The sequence below is a fragment of the Rattus norvegicus genome, chromosome 10, assembly GCF_021556685.1.
Source record: "Rattus norvegicus strain SHRSP/BbbUtx chromosome 10, alternate assembly SHRSP_T2T, whole genome shotgun sequence".
In the NCBI taxonomy this organism is placed as follows: domain Eukaryota; kingdom Metazoa; phylum Chordata; class Mammalia; order Rodentia; family Muridae; genus Rattus; species Rattus norvegicus.
The window spans coordinates 39,174,765-39,200,323 of NC_141543.1; the positions used below are offsets into that span (position 1 = coordinate 39,174,765).

The following is a 25,559-nucleotide window of genomic DNA, read 5'->3' on the forward strand; positions in this document are numbered from 1 at the left end:
ATGTCATGGTGTTGGTAGGCTTTGAGGTATTCTCCTATGCTCAAGCTCTGCCCACTGAAGAAGAGAGCTCCTCCTAGTTTCCTGCAGAAGCAGGTCTCCTTCTGGCTGTCTTTGGATCAAGATGTAAAACACTCAAATCCTTCTAGAGCACCGTGTCTGCCTGGATGCTGCCATGCTTCCTGCCGTGATGATAATAGACTGAGCCTCTGAAACTGTAAGACAGTCCCAATGAAATGTCCTTTATGAGAGTTGCCTTAGTCATGGTGTCTCTTCACAGCAAAAAACCCAAACTAAGATAGGGGCCTTGCTGTGACCTCCTGAGTGGAATACAACCAGACTTCCAGTTCTACTGCTCTGGTGTCAGGAGTTCATGTTACATGATAAACGGGGTTGTAATGGTTAATCCTCACTGTCATTTTATTGGATTAGGTTATATAGAAAGCAAACTTCTGGTTGTATATGTGGGTGCACTTCTAGGGCAGTTTAGTGGTGGTAGGAAGACCCACCCTGAATGTGGGTGGTATCATTTCCTGGGCTGAGGGCATGAATGGAATGAAATCACCTGCATCACTATTTATCGCTCTCTGTTTCCTGATAGCAGATGCAATGTGACCAACTGTCCTTGGTGCCACCATGGGCTGGGTGGTGGTTTGAATGAAAATGGCTCCCACAGGCTCATAGGTTTAAAATACTTGCTCTCCAGTTGGTGGGATATTTGGGTAGGTTTAGAAGTTGTGGCCTTGTTGGAGAGGTGTGTTTCTTTTTTTATTGGATATTTAATATATTTACATTTCAAAAGTTATCCCCTTTCATGGTTCCCCCCTCTCCCATCCCTTCTCCCTCTGCTTCTATGCGGATGCTCTCCCTCCCACCCACCCACTCCTACCTCACTGCCCTAGCATTTCCCTAGGCTGGGGTATAAAGCCTTCACAGGACCAAGTACCTCCCCTCCCACAGATGCCAGATAAGGCTATCCTCTGCTATATATGCAGCTGGAGTCATGGGTCCTTCCTTTAATGGAAGACAGTTCTTACACTGTGAACAACTCTTCTTCCACTCGCCATGGTGCTAGTCTGTCTCTAAAAGAGATGAATCCTCCGGTCTTTCCCAGAAAATGTTTGCTGCTTAAAAGTAGGCTTTAAGTGAGCGCCTGAAGCCAGTCCAAAGGTTAGAACCTTATAGTTCCATCCCTGCCTCCCAGTATTCAGTGTGGTCAGACACGCGCAATCCTGGCTTCTCTGATAAAAACGCTTCCTTATTAAGGAGAGCCTTGGCATCGCTTGCCACAGTATCAATGAAGAGACTTTTCCAATAGTAAGTCTTTCTAAAGTAAAGGCCTGAAGCAAGTGGTCCCCCAGTAAAACTGGAAATATATTCAATATATTTCAACAGTTTTTCTCCGAAGGACATGTCTTTGTTCTCTGTTAACAAATGGAGAGACTTAATGTGTGCCTTGATTTCATCCACAGACACATTGAAATTATTGGCAATCTTTTCCAGCGAGGCTTCATCCAGGCCAAAGTAAGACCTGTAGAGATTCAAGGTGTCTTCCAACGTCTGCTTTTTATCATGCACTAAGCCCCCAAATGGAATGGTGGTCCAGGCTCCAGCTTTCAGGGCCTCTAGCCAGATCTTCTGTTTGAGGAAATCCCTCTTCCGGTCAATGGCAGTCTCAGTAACATTGTGCAAGGACAGCATGAAGATGTGACGCTTGTGGGCTGGGAGCTCACTCAGGAGGGTGGTCTCCAGCTTTGGGAAGTCAAAGTCAGACACATCAAAGTTAGAGACTAGGAAGATGGGAGGCTCACTGGAGAGATCCTTCTGAAGATGTTGTGAACAGTCATCTCTAATTTTCTTTAATACACCGTCTCTGTTGAAAACTTTAGGTTTACTCTTCTCTTCATTACGGAGATCTTGATCTATTTTGGTTCGGACAAAGTAGAACTTTGTGTTCATCTTTGCAATGGCTTTGGCCAGATGTGCATCGGTTTCTTTGAAGCGCGTAGCCGAGATGATAACAAAGAAGTCGTACTCACCAAACTTCATTTCTGCTAGATAGTTTTGTGGTGGGAAGGTCGTGGACCCAATGCCAGGCAGGTCCCATATTGTCACATTGGCGAGCTTTGGGTGTGGGTATGGAGTTCTCTCCTTGGTTTTCTCCACCACACCAGTGGGGGCTGCACATTCTTCATCATCCCTCACTCCCCTCAGGGCATTGATGAAGCTGGATTTCCCTGCCCCCGTTTCTCCAGTCACAGCGATGTTCAGTGGGGCCTTGTCAATGTTTCTCAGAGCATGACTAATTATAGACAGTGCCCCCTGAAGGTTCTTATCCTCCAGATGGGATTCAATCAAGGTGACGTTTTCCTCAGAGAGGATTTTGCTTTCCTTCTTGAAACTCTTAAAAAAATTTTTCAAGCCGAGTGACAAAAGTTGAGCCGTTAAAGGAGAGGATCTGCTGGAGGAAGACTTGCATGTAGCTGTGTGTCCTGGAGGATGCTGAATAGGGAAGGACAGACAGACACAGTACTTATTAGTTCAGCAGGGCAAGATCTAGGAGTTTGTTCTTATGGTAGAGAGGGACCTCAGCTGCTGATACCATTATCAGCAGAACACCTTCCTCTCTGTTCCTGGCTGCTGGCTCTGCATGTCACGTGTCCTCATCCAGCCCTTACCTTCTGTAGTTTTTCCTCCTCCTAGGTTGTTCTGTTCTATTCACGATCAATCCACGTGGTTTCCTACACCAGTGTTTACTTCTTATTTTAAGCTGTCTTTGCATTCTGTTTACTCCTATCACAATTAATAACCATAGGTTGTAAAACCCTTAAGGGCATAGATCAACATCATATCTCATGGAAAGGCTCCCTGCTTCTTTTGAGTGCTTTGGGGGCATTGCTTCCTAGGCCTCATGACCTCTGGTCCTTCAGCACAGTCATTCTAGTTTCTCTTGCATAGTCTGTGAACAAAGGGAGAAGGGGCATGAGGTGGGGAGCAGAAAAGATTCTTGACACGTCCAAAGAGGGTTGGATACATTACTATATATGTGTAATAGACTTCTTTTTAGCCACGAAGAAGATCAAAATTATGTCATTTGTAGAAAACTGGATGTAACTGTAGGTAGTCCTATTAAGACAATAAAGCCAGCCTCAGAAAGAGAAATGCATTTTCTCATTCACAGAGTTTAGATTTTTTTACAGATATATAAGCTATATTGTAGAGTGTAGATTGTTGTCTATGTGCAGGCGAGGGCAGGCACAAGCTAAGGCTAGAGCCTGTGATTGGACAGTGGAAAAAGAAGGCAGGCTGAGAGTTTTAGAGATGGGACAGATAGGGACAGAGAGGACAGAAAGACAGAAGATGGAGGAAGAAGGGGACAAACTGGATCCGCCTGGCTTTGAATAGCCACAGGTAGCCATGGATATCCTAGAAGGGGTAGAATAATATAGGACAATTTGTCCAATCTAGGTGGGCAGTTTATATCAATATCAATTGGCTCTGAGTTCATTGTGTGGGTGTTTTGTGGGTTGAGAATTTACTGATATAAATCTGATCGGTAAATTACAAGCCCCTAGCGTTTTGATTTCACTGGGTTACGGGGATTTGTGACAGGTAGTCCCAGGGAGTGGATGGATGGGAGGATAGCGAGCAGTTCCGAGGCAGGCGAACTACAGGGAACAGGGAAGACCACAGCTTGCAGCTCCTAATGGGGGAGGGCAAACTACGTTACTGGACTGTAGCTGGCATTAGCGTGGTTGGCTAATTTAATATTACACGCAACAGTAGATATGACATGAAAGTGAGGCAGCCTTCTAGGCACTCGCCTTTAGGGACAAATTGAAGATCGGTCGTGCTGGAAAATAAACCTCTTGCTTTTGTGTTGATTTATGTCTCGGTGTCTCACTCAGGGGCGTCTCGAAATGAGTACCACTCACCAAGGGTGGAGGTCTTGCATTTGGGGGACTCCCCCCCCCCCCAAGCGACTACCGACTAGACTGATAGGAGGCAAAAAAAGACCAAGCTTAGCAACAGGCGCCTACTTGTAAGTGTCTGTGTTGCCTCTCTGTCTTTAGCTTTCACTTTTGGTTCCTAAGTACAGTACCGGCTGCTAAGCCTCTGCTCTGGTGAGGTCAATTGTGGCTGGCAGATGTGCCTTACCACCATGACCGTGGGGAGTCTGGAGGACGCTTCAGGCTCCCCGGAAGGAGTCAGAGGACTTTGTCCTTTTGGAACCTGCTAGACTGGATTCTCGCCAGTCGCCTGATTACCTGGTTTTTGCGCCCGTGGCAGAGGTGAACTGCCTTGTGAGTTGATTGTCTTTCTCTGTGTTTGTTGGTATCTCATTCTGTGTTTTTGGACTTGGACTGATGATATTTTTGGACATGAGACAGACTGAATCTACCCCGATAAACATCCTGGTTAACCACTGGAGGGAAGTTAGGGAAAGAGGAGGAAACTTGTGAGTAGTAGTAAAGAAGGGCAGGCTAGTTACTCTCTGCTCCTCCGAATGGCCCACCTTTGGAATAGGGTGGCCATCCATAGGGACCTTTGATTTGCAGGTGATCAAAGTAGTAAAGAGTCTTTAGGCCAGGATTCCTTGGCCACCTAGATCAAGTGCCCTATATAGTTACCTGGGAGGATCTAGTGGAGGACTCTTCCCTCTTGGATAAAAGACTTTTTTATCTCTGAAACTCTCATAGGTCCTGGCCATGATGGAGAAGAACCCTATAGAGACCAACAAGTCTGTAAAGAAGAACATCCTCCAGGACCCCTCCACAGCAGATCTGCTGCTGATGGATCCTCCACTCCCTTACCGTCCTACCATAGCCCCAGCTCCCATGGCCCCTTCTCAAGGATCTCCCTTGAGCTCTTGTCCATCATGCCTTTACCACCCCCTTCCTCCGGTCCCAGCAAGGGGGAGGGAGGGTGGGGAGGGACCCTTGGAACTGGGAAGGGCCATGGGGACCCAGAACAAAAGGGCCACTTCACCTGATACAACAGTGGCCCTCCCCCTCTGAGCCCATAGATGAGAATGGCAATCAGGCCATGCAATCAATATTGGCCTTTCTCTTCGGCCAACTCGTACAACTGGAAGGTCCAACACCCCCTTTTAAGATAACCCAAAGGGGCTGATTAATCTCTTTGAGACTGTTTTATTTACTCCTCAGCCCACCTGGGATGCTATCCAACCACTCATGGGAGTGTTCTTCACCACTGAGGTGAGAGAAAGGATCCTCAATGAGGCCCGAAAAAACAAAAGTGTCCTTGGACATGGGGGCTCCTCGAAAACCCAGCAGTCATTGATGCAGGATTCCCTTTAGCCCAACCTGATTGGGACTTTAATTCAGCCAAAGGTAAGGAACACCTTAAGGTCTACCACCAGGGCTCTGTTGGCAGGTCTCAAGGCAGCCACCAGTGGCCCACGAATTTGACCAAGGTACGTGAGGTTAGATAGAGATCAGACGAGTTATCTGCTGCCTTTTTAGAGTGGCTCATGGAGGCATTCTGCTAATATACGCTCTATGACCCCAGCAGCGAGGAATACAAAGCTACTGTCACTATGGCTTTTATAGACCTATATAGGCTTTTATATGGCTAATAGAGATATCAGGAAAAAGCTTCAGAGACAAGAGAGACGATAGGATAAGTCATTGAGGGATTTAGTACAGATTGCTGAGAATGTCTACCATAACAGGGAGACAGAGGAAGAGAAGGAGCAGAGAAAGAGAAAGGAAGAAGATGAAAGGGAGATGAAAAAAAAAAAAAGAAAAGCAACAGGAAAGGCATTTACAGAGAATCTTGGCTATAGTAGTTAGGGAAAGCAGAGAAGAGAGACTCCAACCAGAGAGACAGAAAACCCCTTGAAAAGGACCAGTGCACATATTGCAAGGAGAGGGGCCACTGGGCCTGATGATGCTCCAATAAACAGAAGCCCATGCCTTGGGGAAAGTGTCCCTAAGTGGTGAAGGTGTTAACTCTGGGGGAAGACAGCAACTAGGAAGGACAGGGTTTGGACTCCCCTCTCTGAACCCAGGGTAACTCTAAGAGTGGAGGGAAACCCACTCAATTCCTGGTGGACAGAAGGTCTCATATCCACCTTGTTAGGACCCTTAATTGTTCTCCTGCTACTGTTGACCTTTGGACCCTGTGTATTGAACAAGTTTATAACTTTCATAAAAGAGAGAATAGGGACAGTATAGCTGATGGTCCTGAGCCAACAATATGAGACCGTGTGGACAGGACCTGAAGAATGTAAGTTAGTCACGAGAGAACCCCTGAGTGTAGCTCCAAGATTGGAGCTTGTATAAAGGAACCTCAGGGCTTTTGCCAGCCTTACATCCACCTGCCTTGGGGCAAGGCTAGGCCAGGTTCCAGCTTCCTGCCTTGGGTTAAGGGTAGGTCACATTTCATTCTCGACTCACAGGAACATTCTTGAGTAGAAAAATTCTCAGAATGTACTTAGTCATGCTTGCTAGCCAATACATTTAAAGGTCAATATGCTTAGCCAATAAGTTTGAACTTTTACCTGACTGAGGTGACTTGTGCCCTTGAAAAGTATAAAAACTGCTTGTAAAAGCCACTCGCAGTTGCCTTCTAGTCACTTGTCTTGAGGGACCAATTGAAGGTTGACCCTGACGCTGGAAAATAAACCTCCTCTTTTTGTACAGGGGTGTGGCGGGGAGAAAGAAAGTGCTGGTGAACCTGTCTGGGGAACAAAGGAACTGACGGTGTATTCATAACATGCCATGTGTGCTTGCTTGAAACTTCAAAACCAAATGTTAAAAAGATTCATTTGAAAGGAGATATGCATCTATGTTGTTTCTTATTTTTCAGCAGGGAAGGTAGATCGCCTCAGTTATAAGCAGAATCTTAAGAAATTGTCTGAGTGTTCCTGTTTTCAGTTCACAAACCTCAGGGAAATACCAACCACCCCCCCCAAAAAAAAGAAAGGAAAGAAAATCCCAACCAGATACAGAGGAAAGTCAGGAAGGAAGAAACTTAGGAAGAGATGTTAAAGAAGACACTTAAAAAAAAAAAAGACTTTTTTAAAGTTAAGAAACCTGACTAAAAAAGTATTTCCATCAAAGCCCTTCCTTGAGGAAGCATCAGTTCTTTTTTTGGTTCTTTTTTTTTTTTTTTTTTTTTTTCGGAGCTGGGGACCGAACCCAGGGCCTTGCGCTTCCTAGGTAAGCGCTCTACCACTGAGCTAAATCCCCAGCCCCAGCATCAGTTCTTAAGGCAGAAGAAACAGGATAAAGGTCAGATGTGTTTCCTTTAGGAATCCACATACTACATATATGTCCATGTATTACATATTTTTGACTTTTAGGCCACATTACTTTTTTTGTCTGATACTCCTAGTTTATTATAGTTTTAGAAGGACATTGAAACTATATTTCATGAATTGTGGAAAACCAGACTTCATGATAGCTATGACTGTAGATCAAAGTTTATCAACACTGATACTAAAAATACTAGAACTTTAGGATGAGGGGTATAAATCCATAGCTATATTCTTTTCTCTTGATGTTAGAAACACACACAGGACTTTGGAATTAGAGTTGTAACAGAAGGAAAATGCAGGCAGTCAGGATAGATTGTCTTCAGTTTGCTCTAATATTCTGGTGTATGAAGATTTCAATATAGAACTTCAAGTACACAGAATTCTATTCTTGAGTCAGCTAATCACCTTTTTGGAAGCCATGTCACCAATAAAAGTACGGGAAAGGAGGGCATCATCGGGATAGATCCTACTGTCACTAGGAATAATATATTAAAATATCCAATCTCCCAGGGTAATTATTTGAGAATAGCACCCATGCATATAGCATAAGGTCCAGAGCTCTACCCATCACTGCCTCTCTGGTGCTGGGACGTTGCCCACAATTGATTTACAAGTAGAAGCAATATTTAGGAACTCCTGGTAATTGTGGCTACATAAATGAATTTAAATTCTTGTATAATGCATTTTTTTTCTTTTTTTCGGAGCTGGGGACCGAACCCAGGGCCTTGCGCTTCCTAGGCAAGTGCTCTACCGCTGAGCTAAATCCCCAACCCCGTATAATGCATTGTTAATACTCTACTATTTATGTCATAGTTGCTTGCAGTATATGAGATTCCCAGTCTTGTGTGACCATCTGAAACAATGTTTCTCAACAATTCTGACAAAACTCACTAGTTGCCACCAGAATAGTGACATGACATCTACACTGTGATGGCCAGCTGGAAATAAACCTAATATTACATAACAACCCAACCTCCTAAGATACACTTTTCTGGAGAATCCTCTTAATAAGGATATCCTATATACATGGTAGATATTTCCATTGAGAAACACAAATTGCTACAAAGAACACTATAACAATTCAAAATAGCCAAGGCAACAATGAGCTCAAAAGAGTATAACTCTCTAATAAAAGATTCTGAAGAGTTCTGGAGAGATGACTGGGCAGTTGAGAGGACTGGCTACTCTTCCAGAGGTCCTGAGTTCAATCCCCAGCAGCCACATGGTGGCTCACAATCTGCATGGGATCTGATTCTCTGTTCTGAGTGTATGTAAAGACTTATATACACACACACAAATAAGTGTATAAGTACATATTCAAAAAGATTCCAAAGAAATTGAAGTAGATTAAATTTCTGTCGAATACTTTGAAAATAATGAAAAAAAATCTCAATCACATGAGAGGCGAGAAATGTTGAAGGAGGAAATGTATCTGCTGAGCAACAGAGTATGTTGACAAGAACGAGAAGAAGGGACTTTTGGGGATAAAAGGGAACTAGCTAGATAAGGGCAGAGCATGGCAGAGGGCAGTAGGTAAAGGAATGAATGAGAACAGATAAGAATGAACGACGCTGTTTAATGGAATACATGTATGGAAACGCCGTAAGGAAGCTGACCATGTCATACATGCACCTAAAATGTAGTGAAATAGAAAAAAAAAAAAACCTCAACAAGATCCAAGAAAATACCAATGAATGAAATTAGAATGAAAACATAAGATTTGCCTGAGAAATTCAGAAATGTAAAATTTTGAAAGAAATCTTAAAAGTCCATTTACAATTGACACAACACACACGTACCAGATAAGAAGGCAGAGTAAGAAGGTAGGAAGAAGGGAAGGTAGACAGCGAGCAAAGAAGGAAGCAATCGAGTTTCAATAAGTAACCAAGGAAGTGACATGCTCCAAAGCAGTGATGAAAGAAATCTCAGAGAAGGCAACAAAAGATGCTAAGATTCCCCTGTTTAGTTCATAAACCTTAATGTTGTCAAAGTGCCCATGCTTCACAGAGTAATCTACGGACTCAATGCAATCTCAACTAAAACATCAATGCCATTTAGAATAGAACTGAACTGTGGAATCACAAATCACATGGGAACACAGAAGACTGCAGCTAGCCCGAGCAATATTGATCAAAACCAACAGGGTTGGGAGTCTCTGTAATACCTGATTTCAAGGCCTAGCACAGAGCCACAATGACAAAAATAGCCTAACAGTGGCATGAAGACAGGTCCATAGACCAACAACCTGACAGGAAGAGCAGACCGAGAAATATATTCATAACTATGTAGCCAACAGAGTGCATCTACGGTCTATCAATATCTCAGCAAGGCTTCCAAATACTCATACTGCACAAAGGGCACATGGTTTGAAGAACGGAACTGGGCGTCAGGTAAGACTAAACCTTGGCTCTCACCCTTCACCCTATAGAAAAACCAACCCTAAGTGGGCCAAAGAACTTAATATAAGATGGAAACCTTGAAGCTCTTAAAGAGAAATGGGTATGAAAAACTTCATCGGATTTTCCCAAATGGGTCCACAAAGCATAGGAATCAAAAGAAAATTAACAAGTAGCATTCCATCTAACTGAAGTACTTCTTAAAAACAAAGCAAATAAACCCCACACTAATGAAATGATTTAAAATGAAAGGTCTTAGGTGTGCATCGTCAACAGGTGCAGAAAATGGATATGACAAAATTCATCAGAGTCACTTTGAAACATCTCAACGAAGTGAAATAGAAAGTTGCTTCCTAGAACAACTGTCTAGAGACATTAGAGTTGAATGACCTCACCTTATTTGTCAAAAGCTCTTCTTTACTGAGGATAAGTTTAACATCACTTGCAATGGCGTCAATGAAATAATTTTGCAAGTGGAAAACCTTTGAAAAGTAAGGATGACTAATGTACTTCAATAGTTTATCTCTTAAGGATATATCTGGCTCATATGAGAGCAAATGGGGAGACTTAATGTTCGCCTTGAGTTCCTCCAGTGTCACGTTCAAATCCTCAGCAATGTTTTCAAGTGATGCCTCATCCAGGCCAAAGGAAGATCTATAGTCATTCAAAGTCTGTTCCAACATCTCTATGTCATTTTGGGTCAATCCCCTGAATGGTATGCTCGCCCATGCTCTTGGCATTATGGATTCCTTCCAGATCTTTTGTTTCAGCATATCCCTCTTCCGGTCTATGGTGGACTCTGTAACAGTTGGCAAAGTGAGCATGAAGATGTGGCGTTTGTAGGCTGGGAGCTCTTCCAGAAGGGTGGTTTCCAGCTTTCGGAAGTCAAAGTCAGACACATTAAAGTTAGAGACTAAGAAGACTGGAGGTTCCTGGTAGGTAACTTCCTTAAGTATACTTGAAATGGAATTTAGAATCTCCTCTAAGATGTTCTCTTTATCGAATCTCTTAGGAGCACTCAGTTTTACAACCATTAGATCAAGATCTATGTGAGTTCGAACAAAATAGAAACTCCTATTCATTTGCACAATGGCCTTGGCAAGTTCTGCGTCATTATGTTTAAAGCGTCCAGAAGAGACAATAATGAAGAAGTCATACTCCTCAAACTTGATTTTCTTCAGATAATCATGTGGTTGGAAGGCAGGAGACCCAATGCCAGGCAGGTCCCACAGTGTCACACAGGGAAACTTTGTGTATGTGTATGGTGTTCTTTCAGAGGTCGTATGGACCACCCCAGTGGGAGCAGCTGTACCTTCTTTATCAGCCCCCACTCCCTGTAGAGCATTAATGAGACTGGACTTTCCAGCCCCAGTCTCCCCTATCACTGCGATGTTCAGCGGGGCTTTCTCAATGTCACTCAGAGCATCGCTGATTGCAGAAACTGTTTCCCGAAGGTTTCCACCCTCTAGGGATGATTCAATGAAGGCGATTAATTCCTGAGACAGGATTTTGGTTTTCATCTCGAAATTCTGAAGATTTGTGCCAAAGCTGGAGGTCAAATCAGGATCCTCCTTTGGAGGGGTTGTAGAAGAAGAAGTCTGACCCATGCTGGGAAATGTCGATGGTACTAAAGGGAGGAAAGAACCAGAAAGGTCAATAAATTAGTTCAGCAAGAACAACCAATGGGAGAGCAGGGCCCAGCACCTGCCCCTACATTATAAATAGGGACTTTCTCCCTTTAATCAAATGTGCAGCACTGAACAGCACTTACTCCTGGCTTTGGCTTTAAATTTTGGTTTGACTCACACTCCTTAACCTTTGACTATTTTCTTTTTTACAGTGTTTTTTAGTTCTTCAAGACCAAATTCAAGCCTTTAACACCATCATTAAGGAGGTTGTGCAATGGATGACAAATTTGAACTTAGCCTGAGCTATGACACCAAGATGTTGTCTGGAAAAGAACTTATCCAAATTCAAAGCTCTGTCACTCTCTCCAAATAAGTTCATGTCATGACATGCACACTCACTTTCAGGTTTTCAGTTTTACTTCAATAATTGACATGAATGATAGCAAACTCAATTGGAGGACTCAGCTCACAGTCAGAAGGAGTAGTCTAAGGATGTGGAGACTCTTGATGTATCCTTCTTGGGTTTACTACGACTTTGATTTCTATGAAACTCCTTTCACTCTTTGGTGCTGAAAACCCTTTGTTTTGGCAATTAAAACCATGGGGCTGGGGATTTAGATCAGTGGAAGAGCGCTTACCTAGGAAGCGCAAGGCCCTGGGTTCGGTCCCCAGCTCCGAAAAAAAGAACCAAAAAAAAAAAAAACCTTGTGGTTGTGGTGGTCACAGACACTGGTAGGGAAGCTGCTACTGTGGTTTTGTCAAATGGGCATGATAATGCCCATCAATTTGTCATTTATATGTTTATGTTTATATCCATGAATTAGTATGGCTGTCAACTTTGGCAATAGAAGCTGCTCTGTACAGTAAATAAGAACGTTGTAAGACCCCATAGTGGCCTTACCTCAGGAGTGCCACCCACAGAGCACAGATTGACAAAGTGACCACTGCAATAGCATGAGGGTATAAGGTTTTTAATCCACGTATGTGGGGTTGCTCATCCACACAGGGAGAGGCAACCCCTAACCCAAAAAGCACACAACTTTTATTCATTACAGAGGTCAGACTTCAGCAACAGGGTTAGCTGGCTATTCTCATTGGTGGTGCACAGGACAAAGGAAATGGTCAGGTATTGGCTGGCCTGCTCAAGGGGCTGTTCTTGGCTCAGTTGGTCACTTTCCTCATCTAGCCCTACACCTGGCCTTGGTCAATCAGTAGGAAAGGGTTAAGTTGGCACGTCCCTTAGAGGGGGAGTGAACTGGGTGGTCAGGCAGGGTCAGGATGACATCTTGCAGTTGTTCTTGGAATTTACCACAGGGAGGAGTAGGGGGCCTTTCTGAGAACAGTTATTTTTGTTTTGTCTTAATTAGCTTAGTCAGAATCTTGATCACCAAAACTTTATCATATCACTGGGCATCATGACATCAGACGTATCTCTCAGAAAGTTTGTCATAGGCATCCTGACCACCAGATGTATTTCTCAAAACCTTGTTTTTATAACTTTGTTTCTCATATCTATGAAATTTTGAAACTTTATTTCTTCAAGAATTAAAGTAACTCATAATTGTCAAAGAGTTGAGTGTAAGTGACTTTTGAATGCTCAGTCTTAAATGTGATATCTAAATGATGAGACAACAGAAATGATGTGAGAACTGGGGGAGGGGTGGAGTATTTTGACAATATAAAAATCCTGAAATAGTAAAAACCCAAATTATTCAGTCAATTAGTGGGCTAATGAGTTGTAGAGACAGTGTAAGAGACTCAATGAAATAACTAATACTTACTTAAAATTTTACTCAATATCCTGAACTATCAGATAAAAGGCAATAAAATTAGAATGGTACCACCATAAAACCACCACCACCAAATGTAGAAAAGAGGAACCATATTCCCTGGTAGAAATTGGGGCAGTTCCTTCAGAACTTGATCACTGTCCCAGGTACGCTATTCAATTCAACCAGAAGGACCTTTAGTCAACAAACCACAGAAATGCAAACACATTCATGGTTATAGCTACTCTGTTGATGGTTGTTATAAAATCAAATCGGTGTAGATATTCATATGCAGATGAATGGACAAAGAAATTATGGTACATATGCTTAGTACAGTTCTAGGCCATCGTGAAGAAAAACGAAACCATGACATTTTCAGGGAAAAAAAAAGTTAGTGTAACTGGAAGTTGTTGTTCAGAGAAAAGACCTCAGAAAGACAAATAGCCCATGATGTCTTTCACAGACTGAAGCTAACCTTACCAAAGTGTGTGTGTCCCCCAGAAACGTGGCCTAAGAGGCAGATGCATGCAGATGAGTTTAAGGTCAGCCTGGTCTACAAAGTGAGTTCAACATCCAGGGCTGTTATATAGAGAATCTTGTCTTGGAAAAACAAAACAAAGCACACACCCTCCAAAATTTTTGGTGTTGTTTTCCCTAATGGTACAGCTGCTGGAAGACTAGGTAGTGGAAAAACTATGTTGTCACTGGGTATCTATTTCCTGTCTAGTCATTCATTTTATGCTGTTACAATCAAACTTGCTCACATGCTATTATGATTGTTACAAGGAAAGTTCCTCATGTACTGTGAGTAGGAACTTTTTCATGTCCTAGTTAACTGTTAACCCAAAGTCTGTTATGTTCTATGCTTTATTGTTCTTGGAAGCAAACCATAATGGAGGTCAATTAGACTTGCTTTATATAGTTAGTCACAATAAGCTTGGATGCATGACCTCCCTGGGAATCCACATCCTACTTTCTGCCATGTGTGTGGGTAACTGGTTGTCAAGTTAGGACATGAATGCTAGGCAAGTCAAGGCACGCTGCCACAGTTGAATAACCCAACCAATGAGGACAGTATAAGCATGCCACCAACATACGTTCCTTAGGAAATCTCCTGTCCATAAATACAGATTGGTGGAAGAATTTGGCACAGAGATTTGCCAATTTCAGGCTTCAAAACTCTGTATGAATCTGGCTCAGAGTTAGTTGGCTCCCAAGTCTAGTCAGTGGCACTGATCGATCAGTCTTGGGGCAAATTCTCCATAAACTATCCCTGGCTCACTGCAATTGGTGTACGGTGGTTTGGTTTGTGGGGCAACTCCTGGACCCCAACTTAAGTAAGTGTTGTAGATTTGTCTTTTAATATACCTCAAGTGATGTCTCATCTTGATTGTCAACCTGACTACATCTAGAATTAACTGAAACCCAAGCAACTGGGCGACCTGTGAGACATTTTTCTGTTTTGGGTCATTTGAGGTTGGAAGATCTACCCTAGATCTGGGCTCCATCTTCTGGCGGCAGCCCACATAATGGGCCATGAAAGGAGACATTTCTTCTTTGTCTGCTTCCTCTCATTAGCACCGGCTAGTCTATCTGTTCTGCTGCTGAGGCATTCCTTCTCTGGTATTAGAGCCCATTTCTTAGGGTTTCCAGTGGATACTGAAGGCGGGCTGTGACATTCAGCCTCATGGACTGCATCTTGGCCTTTCTTTCAGGACGTACATACTGTTAGACTGGCCACTCTATTAAACCTCCTCTAATGTATATAGATTCTTGCTAACAGTTCTGCTCCTGTGGAGAACCTTGGGCTAAACTATGCAGAAATGAGAATATTCTCCCTCTATCATCCTAGTTGAGAGAAAGGTAAGATGGACAGCCAGCATTTGTGGATCTTACTAGTCACCTTATAGAGAGTTTTCAGAACATCAGCTGCCGATGACAAGTCTCCTCTTGATTCCAGCAACACAGAGCTGAATCTGTATCTGGATATCCCAAATTGGAACATATGTCTCTTATATAGAGCAGATCCAAGGCCCATTAAGGCTGGATGGTGTACAATGGTACTTTTATAGGAAAATAGGAAGATATTAGGTGCACAGTCAGACTTGGTTTCTAAGTTTATGTTGGCTACAGGAGAATCAGGTAGGTTTTAGGAAACAGGATCTCAGAGGGAGGACTTAAGCTTAGGCTGGGGACAGTTTTAGTTTAGTTTAGTTCCTAAGAGTCCATGGATCTGACAAAATCAAACATCCTCTTCCTGATAATGTCCTGAAGAAATTGGGAAAGGAGGGAACACTTCTCAACATAATAAAGGTTATGTATGGAAAACATCTAGCCAATGTTTGCAAAAACCTTCAAGCAAACTTAGTGAGCACAAGAAGACAAGGGTTTCCATTTATTATCCACTTTGTTTTTCCATTTATTATCCACTTTGTTTTTCCTTTTAAATCCTTTTTGTTGGATTTTTAAAAATTTACATTTTAAATGTTATCCCCTTTCTTGTTTTCCCCTCTAGAAACCTGCTATCCCATCCCTCCCCCTACTTTTATGAGGGTGCTCACTCCCTCTCTCACCCACCCACTTCTTCCCTCCCACTCTCCTGCCCTGACATTCCTCTACACTGGGGCATCGAGCCTTGACTGGACCAATGGTCTCTTCACCCATTGAAGCCCAAAAAGGCCATCCTCTGATACATATGGGGATGGAGTCATAGGTCCATCCCTGTGTACTCTTGGGATGGTGGTTTAGTCCCTAGTTGCTTTGGAGGTCTGGTTGGTTGATATTGTTGTTCTTCTTATGGGGTTGCAAAGCCCTTCAGCTCCTTCAGTCATTTCTCCAACTCCTCCATTGGGACCCCATGCTCAGTTCAATGGTTGGCTCCGAGCATCTGCCACTGTGTTTGTCAGGTTCTGGCCGAGCCTCTCAGGAGACAGCTATATCAGGCTCCTGTCAGGATGCATTTCTTGGCATCAACAGTATTGTCTGGGTTTGGTGGCTAAATATGGGATGGATCAGTGTCTGGATGGCCTTCCCTTCAGTCTCTGCCTCACACTTTGTCTCCATATTTGCTCCTGTGAGCATTTTTGTTCCTTTTCTAAGGAGGCCTGAAGCATCCATACTTTTGTCTTCCTTCTTCTTGAGCTTCATGTGGTGTGAATTGTATCTTGGGTATTTTGACCATTTGGACTAATATCCACTTATCAGTGAGTGCGGACCATGTGTGTTCTTTTCTGATTGGGTTACCTCTCACAGGATTATATTTTCAAGTTCCACCCATTGGCCTAAGGATTTCATGAAGTCATTGTTTTTAATAGCTGAGTAGTACTCCATTGTGTAGATGTACCACATTTTCTGTATCCATTCCTCTGTTGAGGGACATCTGGGTTCTTTCCAGGTTCTGTCTATTATAAATAAGGCTGCTATGAACATTGTGGAACATGTGTCCTTGTTATATTTTGGAGCATGTTTTGGGTATATGCGAGGAGAGGTATAGCTGGGTCTTCAGGTAGTATTATGTCCAATTTTCTGAGAAACCTTCAGACTGACTTCCAGAGTGGTTGTACCAACGAGCAATCCCACCAACAATGGAAAAGTGTTCTTCTTTCTCCACATCCTTAACAGCATCTGCTGTCACCAGAGTTTTTGATCTTAGCCATTCTGACTGGTGTGAGGTGGAATCTCAGGGTTGTTTTGATTTGCATTTCCCTGAAGACTAAGGATTTTGGACATTTCTTTAAGTACTTCTTGGGCATTAAACATTCCTCAACTGTTAATTCTGTTTAGCTCAGCAGCCCATTTTTTAAAAGGTTATTTGATTCTCTGGAGTCTAACTTCTTGAGTTGTTTGTCTATATTGGCTATTAGCCTGCTATCAGATGTAGGATTGGTAATGATCTTTTCCCAATCTGTTGGTTGCCATTTTGTCCTATTGACAGTGTCCTTTGCCTTACAGAAGCCTTGCAATCTTTTTTTTTTTTTTATTAACTTGAGTATTTCTTATATACATTTCAAGTGTTATTCCCTTTCCCGGTTTCCGGGCAAACATCCCCCTCCCCCCTCCCTTTCCTTATGGGTGTTCCCCTCCCAACCCTCCCCCCATTGCCGCCCTCCCCCCATAGTCTAGTTCACTGGGGGTTCAGTCTTAGCAGGACCCAGGGAAGCCTTGCAATCTTATGAGGTCCCATTTGTTGATTCTTGACCTTAGAGCATAAGTCACTGGTGTTCTGTTTAGGAAAATTTTCCCTGTGCCGATGTGTTCAAAGCTCTTGCCCACTTGCCCTACTATTAGTTTGAGTATATCTGGTTTTATGTGGAGGTCCAAGATCCACTTGGACTTGAGCTTTGTACAAGGAGATAAGAATGGATCGATTTGCATTCTTCTACATGCTGACCTCCAGTTGAACCAGCACCATTTGTTGAAAATGACATCTCTTTTTCACTGGATGGTTTTAGCTCCTTGATCAAAGATCAAGTGACCATAGATGTTTGGTTCATTTCTGGGTCTTCAATTCTATTCCATTGATCTACCTGCCTGTCTCTATATCAATACCATACAGTTATTATCACTATTACTCTGTAATACAGCTTGAGGTCAGAGATGATGATTCCCCTGGTTCTTTTGTTGTTGAGGATAATTTTGGCTATCCTGGGTTTTTTGTTAATCCAAATGAATTTGCAAATTGCTCTTTCTAACTCTGTGAAGAATTGACTTGGGATTTTGATGGGGATTGCACTGAATCTGTTGATTGCTTTTGGCAAGATGGCCATTTTTACAAATATTAATCCTGCCAATGTATGAGCATGGGAGATCTTTCCATCTTCTGAGATCTTCAATTTCTTTCTTCAGAGACTTGACGTTCTTGTCATACAGATCTTTCACTTGCTTGATGAGAGTCAACCCAAGGTATTTTATATTATTTGTGATTATTGTGAAGGGTGTCATTTCCCTAATTTCTTTCTCAGCCTGTTTATACTTCGAGTACAGGAAGACTACTGATTTAATTTTATAATCAGCCACTTTGCTGAAGTTGTTTATCAGGCTTAGTAGTTCTGTGATGGAAATTTTGGGGTCACTTAAGTATACTATCATATCATCTGCAAAAGTGACAGCTTGACTTCTCTTCCAATTTGTATCCCTTTGACCCCTTTTTGTTGTCTAATTGTTCTGGCTAGGACTTTGAGACCTATATTGAGTAAGTAGGGAGAGAGTGCGCAGCCTTATCTAATGCCTGATTTTAGTGGGATTGCATCAAGTTTCTTTCCATTTAGTTTGATGTTGACTACTGGTTTGCTGTATATTGCTTTTACTCTGTTTAGGTATGAGCCTTGAATTCCTGATCTTTTCAAGACTTTCATGATGAAGAGGTTTTGAATTTTGTGAAATGCTTTCTTCGCATCTAATGAAATGATCATGCATTTTTTCTTTCAGTTTGTTTACATAGTGAATTACATTAATGGATTTCTGTATATTGTACCATCCCTGCATCCCTGGGATGAAGCCTACTTCATCATGATGGATGATCATTTTGATGTGTTCTTGGATTAGGTTTGCAAGAATCTTACTGTGTATTTTGGCATTTATATTCGTAAGGGAAATTAGTCTGAAGGTCTCTTTCTCTGTTAGGTCTTTGTATGTTGTAAGTATAAGTGTAATTGTGGCTTCATAGAAGGAATTGGGTAGTGTTCTTTCTGTTTCTATTTTGTGGAATAATTTGGACAGTATTGGTATTAAGTGTGTATGAAGGGCTGATAGAATTCAGCATTAAACACATCTGGTCTTGGGCTCTTTTTGGTTGGAAGACTTTTAATGATTGCTTCTATTTCTTTAGGAGTTATGGGACTGTTTAGCTGGTTTATCTGATCATGATTTAACTTTGGTACCTTGTATCTGTCTACAAAATTGTACATTTCCTCCAGATTTAACAGTTTTGTTGAACATAGGCATTTTTAGTAGGATCTGATGATTTTTTTGAATTTTCTCAGTTTCTGTTGTTATGTCTTCCTTTTAATTTCTGATTTTGTTGATTTGGATACTGTCCCTGTGCTCTCTGGTTAGTCTGGCTAAGGGTTCATCTATCTTGTTGATTTTCTCAAAGAACCAGCTCCTGGTTTTGTTGATTCTTTGTATAGTTCCTTTTGTTTGATTTCAGCCCTGAGTTTGATTATTTCCTGCTGTCTACTCCTCTTAGGTGTATTTGCTTCTTTGTGTTCTAGAGCTTTCAGGTGTGCTGTCAAGCTGCTAGTGTATGCTCTCTCCCGTTTATTTTTGTAGGCACTCAGAGCTATGAGTTTCCTCTTAGCACTGCTTTCATTGTGTCCCAATGTGGTTATGTTGTGCCTTCATTTTCATTAAATTCTAAAAAGTCTTTAATTTCTTTCTTTCTTCCTTGACCGATTTATCATTGAGTAGAGCATTGTTCAGCTTCCATGTATATGTGGGCTTTCTGTCATTTTTGTTTTTATTGAAGACTAGCCTTAGCCCATGGTGATCTGATAGGATGCATGGGATTATTTCAATCTTCTTATATCTGCTGAGGCCTGTTTTATGACTGATTACATGGTCAATTTTGGAGAAGGTAACATGAGGTACTGAGGAGGTATATTCTTTTGTTTTAGGATGAAATGTTCTATAGATTTCTGTTAAATCCATTTGGTTCATAACTTCTGTTAGTTTCACTGTGTCTCTGTTTAGTTTCTATTTCCACGATCTGTCCATTGCTGAGAGTGGGGTGTTGAAGTCTCCCACTATTATTGTGTGAGGTTCAATGTGTGCTCTCTTAGGGTCTGTATGACATCTGTCTAGGATCTTCTGGCTTTCATTCTCTCTGTTGAGAAGTCTAATGTAATTCTGATAGGTCTACCTTTATATGTTACTTGAACTTTTCCCTTTACTGCTTTTAATATTTTCTTTGTTTTATGCCTTTGGTGTTTTAACTATTATGTGACAAGAAGAATTTATTTTCTGGTCCAATCTATTTGGAGTTCTGAAGGTTCTTGTATGATTATAGGCATCTCTTTCTTTAGGTTAGGGAGGTTTTGTTCTATAATTTTGTTGAAGATATTTACTGGCCCTTTAAGTTGGTAATGTTCACTCTCTTCTATACCTATTATCTTTAGGTTTGATTTACTTGTCATGTCCTGGATTTCCTGAATGTTTTGGGTTAGGATCTTTTTGTATTTTGCATTCTTTGATGGCTGTGCCAATGTTTTCTATGGTATCTTCTGCCCCTGAGATTCTCTCTTCTATCTCTTGTATTCTGTTGGTGATGCTTGCGTCTATGACTCCCGATCTCTTCCCTAGGTTTCCCATCTCCAGGGTTGCCTCCCTTTGTGATTTCTTTATTGTTTCTATTTCCATTTTTAGATCCTGGATGGTTTTTCTCAGTTTCTTCACCTGTTTGGTTATGTTTTCCTATAATTTTTTTTTTTTTTTTTTTTTTTTGGAGCTGGGGACCGAACCCAGGGCCTTCCGCTTGCTAGGCAAGTGCTCTACCACTGAGCTAAATCCCCAACCCTGTTTTCCTATAATTTTTAAAGGGATTTTTGTGTTTCCTCTTTAAGGGATTTTTACCTGTTTACTTGTGTTGTCCCGTATTTGTTTAAGGGAATTATTTATGTCATTCTTAAAGTCCTCTAACATCATTATGAGATGTGATTTTAAATCCAAATCTTGCTTTTTCTGTGTGTTGGAGTATTCAGGACTTGCTGTGTTGGGAGAACTGGGTTCTGAAGTTTCCAAGTGGTCTTGGTTTCTGTTGCTTAGGTTCTTGCCCTTGCCTCTCACCATCTGGTTATCTCTGGTGTTAGCTGGTCTAGCTCTCTCTGACAGTGGCTTGACCCTCCTGTAAGCCTGTGTGTTAGCACTCCTGAGAGACCAGCTCTTTTTCGATGAGATTTGGGTACATAGACTTGTGGCACCGGGTCAGCTCCTGGTGCAGACAGAAACCAGAAGGATCTTGTCCCAGAGTGCTTCTTGTTTTCTCTGTCCTGAGGGCTCTAGGTGGGTCCCTCAGAGCAGAAGTGGTGGTTTCACCTGTGCTCTCAGGTGTGTCAGCACTCTTGGGTGACCAGCTCTCTCCCAGCGGGATGCAAGCACAAAGAGATGTGGCCTGTTATCCACTTTTTATTCAGTTCAATATTGGAAGTCTTAGGTAGTACAACAAAAACCAAGAAAAAAAGTTATATAAATAGAAAAGAGAAGAGTCAAAGATAATATAAAGTTATATCCATAGAGAACCTAAAGTTTTCCTCAGAGTACTCTTAGAATCATTTCAGCAAAGCGACAGAATTCAAAATTAGCATACAAATCTTGGTTGCCTTCATGTGTACCAATGACAAACATACTAAACACAAAACTGGGACTCAGTGTCATTGACACCATTTTTTTTCTTTTTTTTCTTTTTCCAGAGCTGGGGGCCGAACCCAGGGCCTTGCACTTGCTAGGCAAGTGCTCTACCACTGAGCCTAATCCCCAACACCCCTCATTGACACCATAAGCCAGCACCTTTTCCATAGTAACTTACCTTGGAATAAGCCTATTCAAGGAGGGAAAAGCCTGCCATAATGAAAACTTATAGTTTCAAAAAAATTAGAAGACACTAAAACAAAACAAAACAAAACAAACAAACAAACAAACCAAAAAACCCCCCCCCAAAAACAGTACTACTCATGCTAAAGGAGTAGAATTTATGTCATCGAAATGACTGGCTTAAGAAAATCAGTATACAGATTCAATGCATTTCCCATCAATACTCTGATGCCATCATTCACAGAAATAGAAAAAAAATTTTAAATACTTATTTATTTATGTATGCAAGCATAGTGTCTCTTGTCTTCAGACACACCAGAAGAGGGCATCAGATCCCATTACAGATGGTTGTGAGCCACCATGTGGTTGCTGGGATTTGAACTCAGGTCCTAGAAGAGCAGTCAGTGCTCTTAACCACTGAGCCATCTCTCCAGCCCTAGAAAAATCTTAAAATGTAGTTGAAAGCATGAAAGATCTCATACAAACAAAGCAGTCCTGAGATGGGAAAGTGCCAATAACATCACTGTACTTGGTTTCAAGCTGTGCTTCAGAATGAGGGTAACAAAAGCACATGGTAGTGTCTCAAAGCAGACGTGTAAAAAAAGCAGGAGAGCGCAGATGATACGGATGTAAATCCACCGGGCTACAACCAACTGACTTTCTTTGCTTGTGTTTCTGTTTCCTCCTTTCCCTCTTTTTTGTCTTCTAAAGGATCTTATTGGAGAAAGGACTTTCCCTTAAGAAATGGTGCCCAAAACTCTGGGAAAAAAATACACTTTAAGAAGTCGGGTTAGGTAGGGGGCTTTCCCAGTAGGGTTCCAGCTGCTTAGGAAATAAGGCCATGAACTACAAGCAGGAGCTCAGGGAAGTTAAAAGCTTCTGTACAGCGAAGGAAACAGTCAAGTAAAGAGACAGCTTGCCCAATGAGAGGGGATCCTTGTTAGCAATTCATTCAACAGAACATTAATATTCAAACTATGTAAAGGACTTAAATAAAACCCTCATTAATAAGAAAACAAACAGTCCAATCAAAACATGGGGCATGTAACTGAACAGAGTTCTCAGAAGAAACACAAATATTTTTAAAAACATGTTCAGTATCCTCAGCCATTGAAACACGGGATTGTAGCTACTTTGGGATTTTATCTCACAGGAGTCAGAGAGAAAATGGCAACAGAGGCTGGTGTGGATGTTGGGTAAGGGGAGTCCTTATTTGCTGCTGCAGGTTTGTAAACAAGGGCAGCCATGGTGGAATCAGTAAAACCATTCCTGAATGTAGCCCCAAAGGACTCTGTATCCTAGCACACAGATATTGGAAGATGTTCATTACTGCTCCAGAGACAATAGCTGGGAAATGCAATCAGCCTGGATGCATGTCAGATGATAAATGGAGAATGAAAATGTGCCACAGAGGCACAATGGAACTGGATTCATGCATAAGGTAAATGCAAGTATATAATTTTTAGAAAAGCTGGCCGTGCTACTAAACGTTAACTGAGTTCACCCAATGTCAGAAGGGCAAACCTGATGTTCTCTCTTCTATGTGGATTCCAGCCTCTCATTTTTAGGTGTGTAGATCTATGTTGTAGGAAGTGTTTGCAGAGGCCTGGAAACTGGAAGGGGGTCTGTAAGAGGGGTAAGAAACAGCTTTGGGGGATAGATAGTAGCGTAGAGGGATGTACGAGTGGACGGTGGGATAGTGGGAACTGAGAAGTTTGAACAGGGAGGACAGCCAGAGAGCTGCGCCACAGGACTGACTGGAGGAGCCAACCAAAAACCAGTCTGTATGAACAAGCTATAAGGAAATAAGCTCCTTTTCAAGTTCATAAAAGCAAAATAAAATTTGGACAGAGATATCCTGAGTGGGTGGGTGAAGCTGCTCCCAGAAGCCAAAGACCCAAGAGTGGCCTACTCCACCATGATTTGATGATAATGAAGGCTCCAACCCCCCCCCCCAAATAGTCAAGGTATTGTTAATGCTGGTTACATCAACAGTAGCTTCTCACGGTTCCCTTCCAGACAAGGAAATAGCAGTGAGTGTTCTGGGTAGGATTTTATCCTCATGGGGTAAATAAAGTAGTTTCATCATAGCTGGGTGTGGTGGTTCATGCTGTTAATCGCAGCCCCAGAAGGCAAAGAGGCAGAAGTAGATAGATCTTCTTGAGTTTGAGGAATGCGATTTACACATTCTAGACCAGCCAGAGCCACACAGAGTGATCAGTATCAGCCAAAACCAAAAACCAAACACCAAACCAAACCAAACCAAACCAAACCAAAACAAAACAAAAAAAACCCCAACAACTACAAAAAGCTACAACAACAACCCTCCACCCCAAACAGACTCTAGCATTGACTCTGAGGAATCTGGTCACACAATCTGCCTTCTTTCTCCAAGGTCAAACTGGGATCAGAAGAGCAACAGACCCAGGATGGGCAGGTGATAAGGAGGTTTGCTGCTGACTGGCTGTTGGGTTGGGTGCTCTGTGGTGCAGAAGACAGAGAAGGGCCTTTCTGTGAACAACCTCTGAGTGAAATCAGCCATAACAGAACTACTCGGTACCAGGAGACTACCTTTGATACCACAAGTAAGTAGGATTTCTGGTCAAGCTGCACTTAAAACCCTTCACATACCTGCAGTGATGTGATGGCAGTGGCCCTCCTGTGATGTTACCTCTTCTCTGGGAGCGAGGTCACTGGTTCAGCTTTCTATGGAATCCTCTAAGCTGGGATGTTCAGGAAACAGATGCTACAGAGTGTTGGCGTCTTGGTGCTCTGGAGAGAATAGCCAGGAGGTAAAGGCGGAGTTCTCGGATTCCTTTCCAGATCTCGGTTCACACAGTCTTTGCTTTTTGCTCTGCATTCCTCAGATCTGAATCCCACCTGCCTTGTCCGTGAAGGAAGGGACTGCAGTGAGGGTAGGCTTTAGGTTCTGTTCCCAGATCTCTGTGACTGGCTTACACAATCAGCTGAAAAGGTTTCATATTCTTCAACAGGGAAGGAGGCGGAGCTCTGCTGAAGTGGCCAGCTTCCTGAGTGCTGTGGTGGGTACTGTGGTAGCCTAGCCCAGTGTCAGGGCTCCGCGCCCCCGCACTGTCCACTCTGTTTTCCTACCTCAAGACCCTCTTTTCAGATGATGTCATCTATTGCTGGACAGCACTGACTTTCAGAGCCAGTGAGCCCATGGTTCAATGATTGCAGCTTGCTGTAACCCTGCCCGTGCCTGTTGTCCTGTTGACATACTTTTTTTTTTTTTTAATTTTCTTTTTTTCCAGAGCTGGGGACCGAACCCAGGGCCTTGTGCTTGCTAGGCAAGAGCTCTACCATTGAGCTAAATCCCCAACCCCAATATCATTCTTATTTTGAGATAGACACACTTACTGGCCTGGACTTCACCAATTAGACAAGGTAGCTTCAGGGATCTGTCTCACTCCTTCTTCAGGGATCTGTCTCACTCCTTCTTCAGGGATCTGTCTCACTCCTTCCTCAGTCCCGGAATTACAAAGTCACTCTACTATGCCTATCTTTTATGTGGATTCTGGGTAACCAAGTCATAACTTTCTCTTTGAAAGGCAGTTACGTTACCAGTTAATCATCTCCCTAGCCACTCCTAGAGAAATCCATGGTGATGGTGAACATGATGTTTAATGTTGTTAAAGTTACTGTGTTAGAGTTTGTAAAAAAAAAAAAAAACAAAGTTAATTTTTAGCTTGTATAAGCCATGAGGAAGTTGCTCCTACTTTGCATGTACTCTATCAGCTGGCCGGATGGACTATTTCCTGGTGCAGTTGGGCTATCCTTAAAAAAATTGCTAATTGTTCAAAATTGTTTCACTGTCCTCAGATAATCTTCCAAGGTCACAAGATTAAACAGGCTAACTGCTGTCGTGTGAGCTGTTTGTATGGCTGAGGGCCCTGCTGAGGGTCTTAATCAAGACTTGCCCACACCTGGGGTTGGGGAT

General features: G+C 42.3%; 2 protein-coding genes across 8 annotated transcripts in view; one reads left to right on the top strand and one right to left on the bottom strand.

Moving 5' to 3' along the window:
- Positions 1-743: 743 nt before the first annotated feature.
- On the bottom strand, positions 744-25,244 carry RGD1559575 (similar to novel protein). 3 transcript variants are annotated; one of them, XM_087570265.1, is made up of 4 exons: positions 24,980-25,244; positions 24,233-24,373; positions 10,074-11,305; positions 753-2,499 (listed from the first exon to the last, which is right to left on the bottom strand). In XM_087570265.1, the coding sequence occupies exons 3-4, from the start codon at positions 11,283-11,285 to the stop codon at positions 1,177-1,179; spliced, it is 2,535 nt and encodes an 844-aa protein (XP_087426391.1). In that variant the 5' UTR covers positions 11,286-11,305; positions 24,233-24,373; positions 24,980-25,244; the 3' UTR covers positions 753-1,176.
- Positions 3,321-25,559, top strand: part of Ifi47 (interferon gamma inducible protein 47) — a 50,686-nt gene continuing 28,447 nt past the window's right edge. Inside the window, exons 1-5 of one of the 5 annotated variants that reach the window (XM_087569768.1) lie at positions 3,321-3,408; positions 4,698-5,351; positions 11,519-11,815; positions 22,889-23,042; positions 23,997-24,186. The gene's annotated coding sequence lies outside the window, so the exon portion shown is untranslated. Of the gene's footprint in view, positions 3,409-3,905; positions 4,040-4,120; positions 4,302-4,697; positions 5,352-6,665; positions 6,800-11,518; positions 11,816-22,888; positions 23,043-23,996; positions 24,187-25,559 lie in introns of those variants that run through there. The other 4 variants (XM_087569769.1, XR_015630237.1, XR_015630239.1 and 1 more) reach the window with 4 other exon arrangements.

What these genes read in the sequence shown, in the direction of transcription:
- RGD1559575 (XM_087570265.1), bottom strand. Translation starts at nt 11,285, where the DNA reads ATGGGTCAGACTTCTTCTTCTACAACCCCTCCAAAGGAGGATCCTGAT. An exon ending in AAGAGCTTTTGACAAATAAG is followed by an intron (nt 2,500 to 10,073) that starts GTGAGGTCATTC and finishes TTCCCTATTCAG; the next exon opens with CATCCTCCAGGACACACAGC.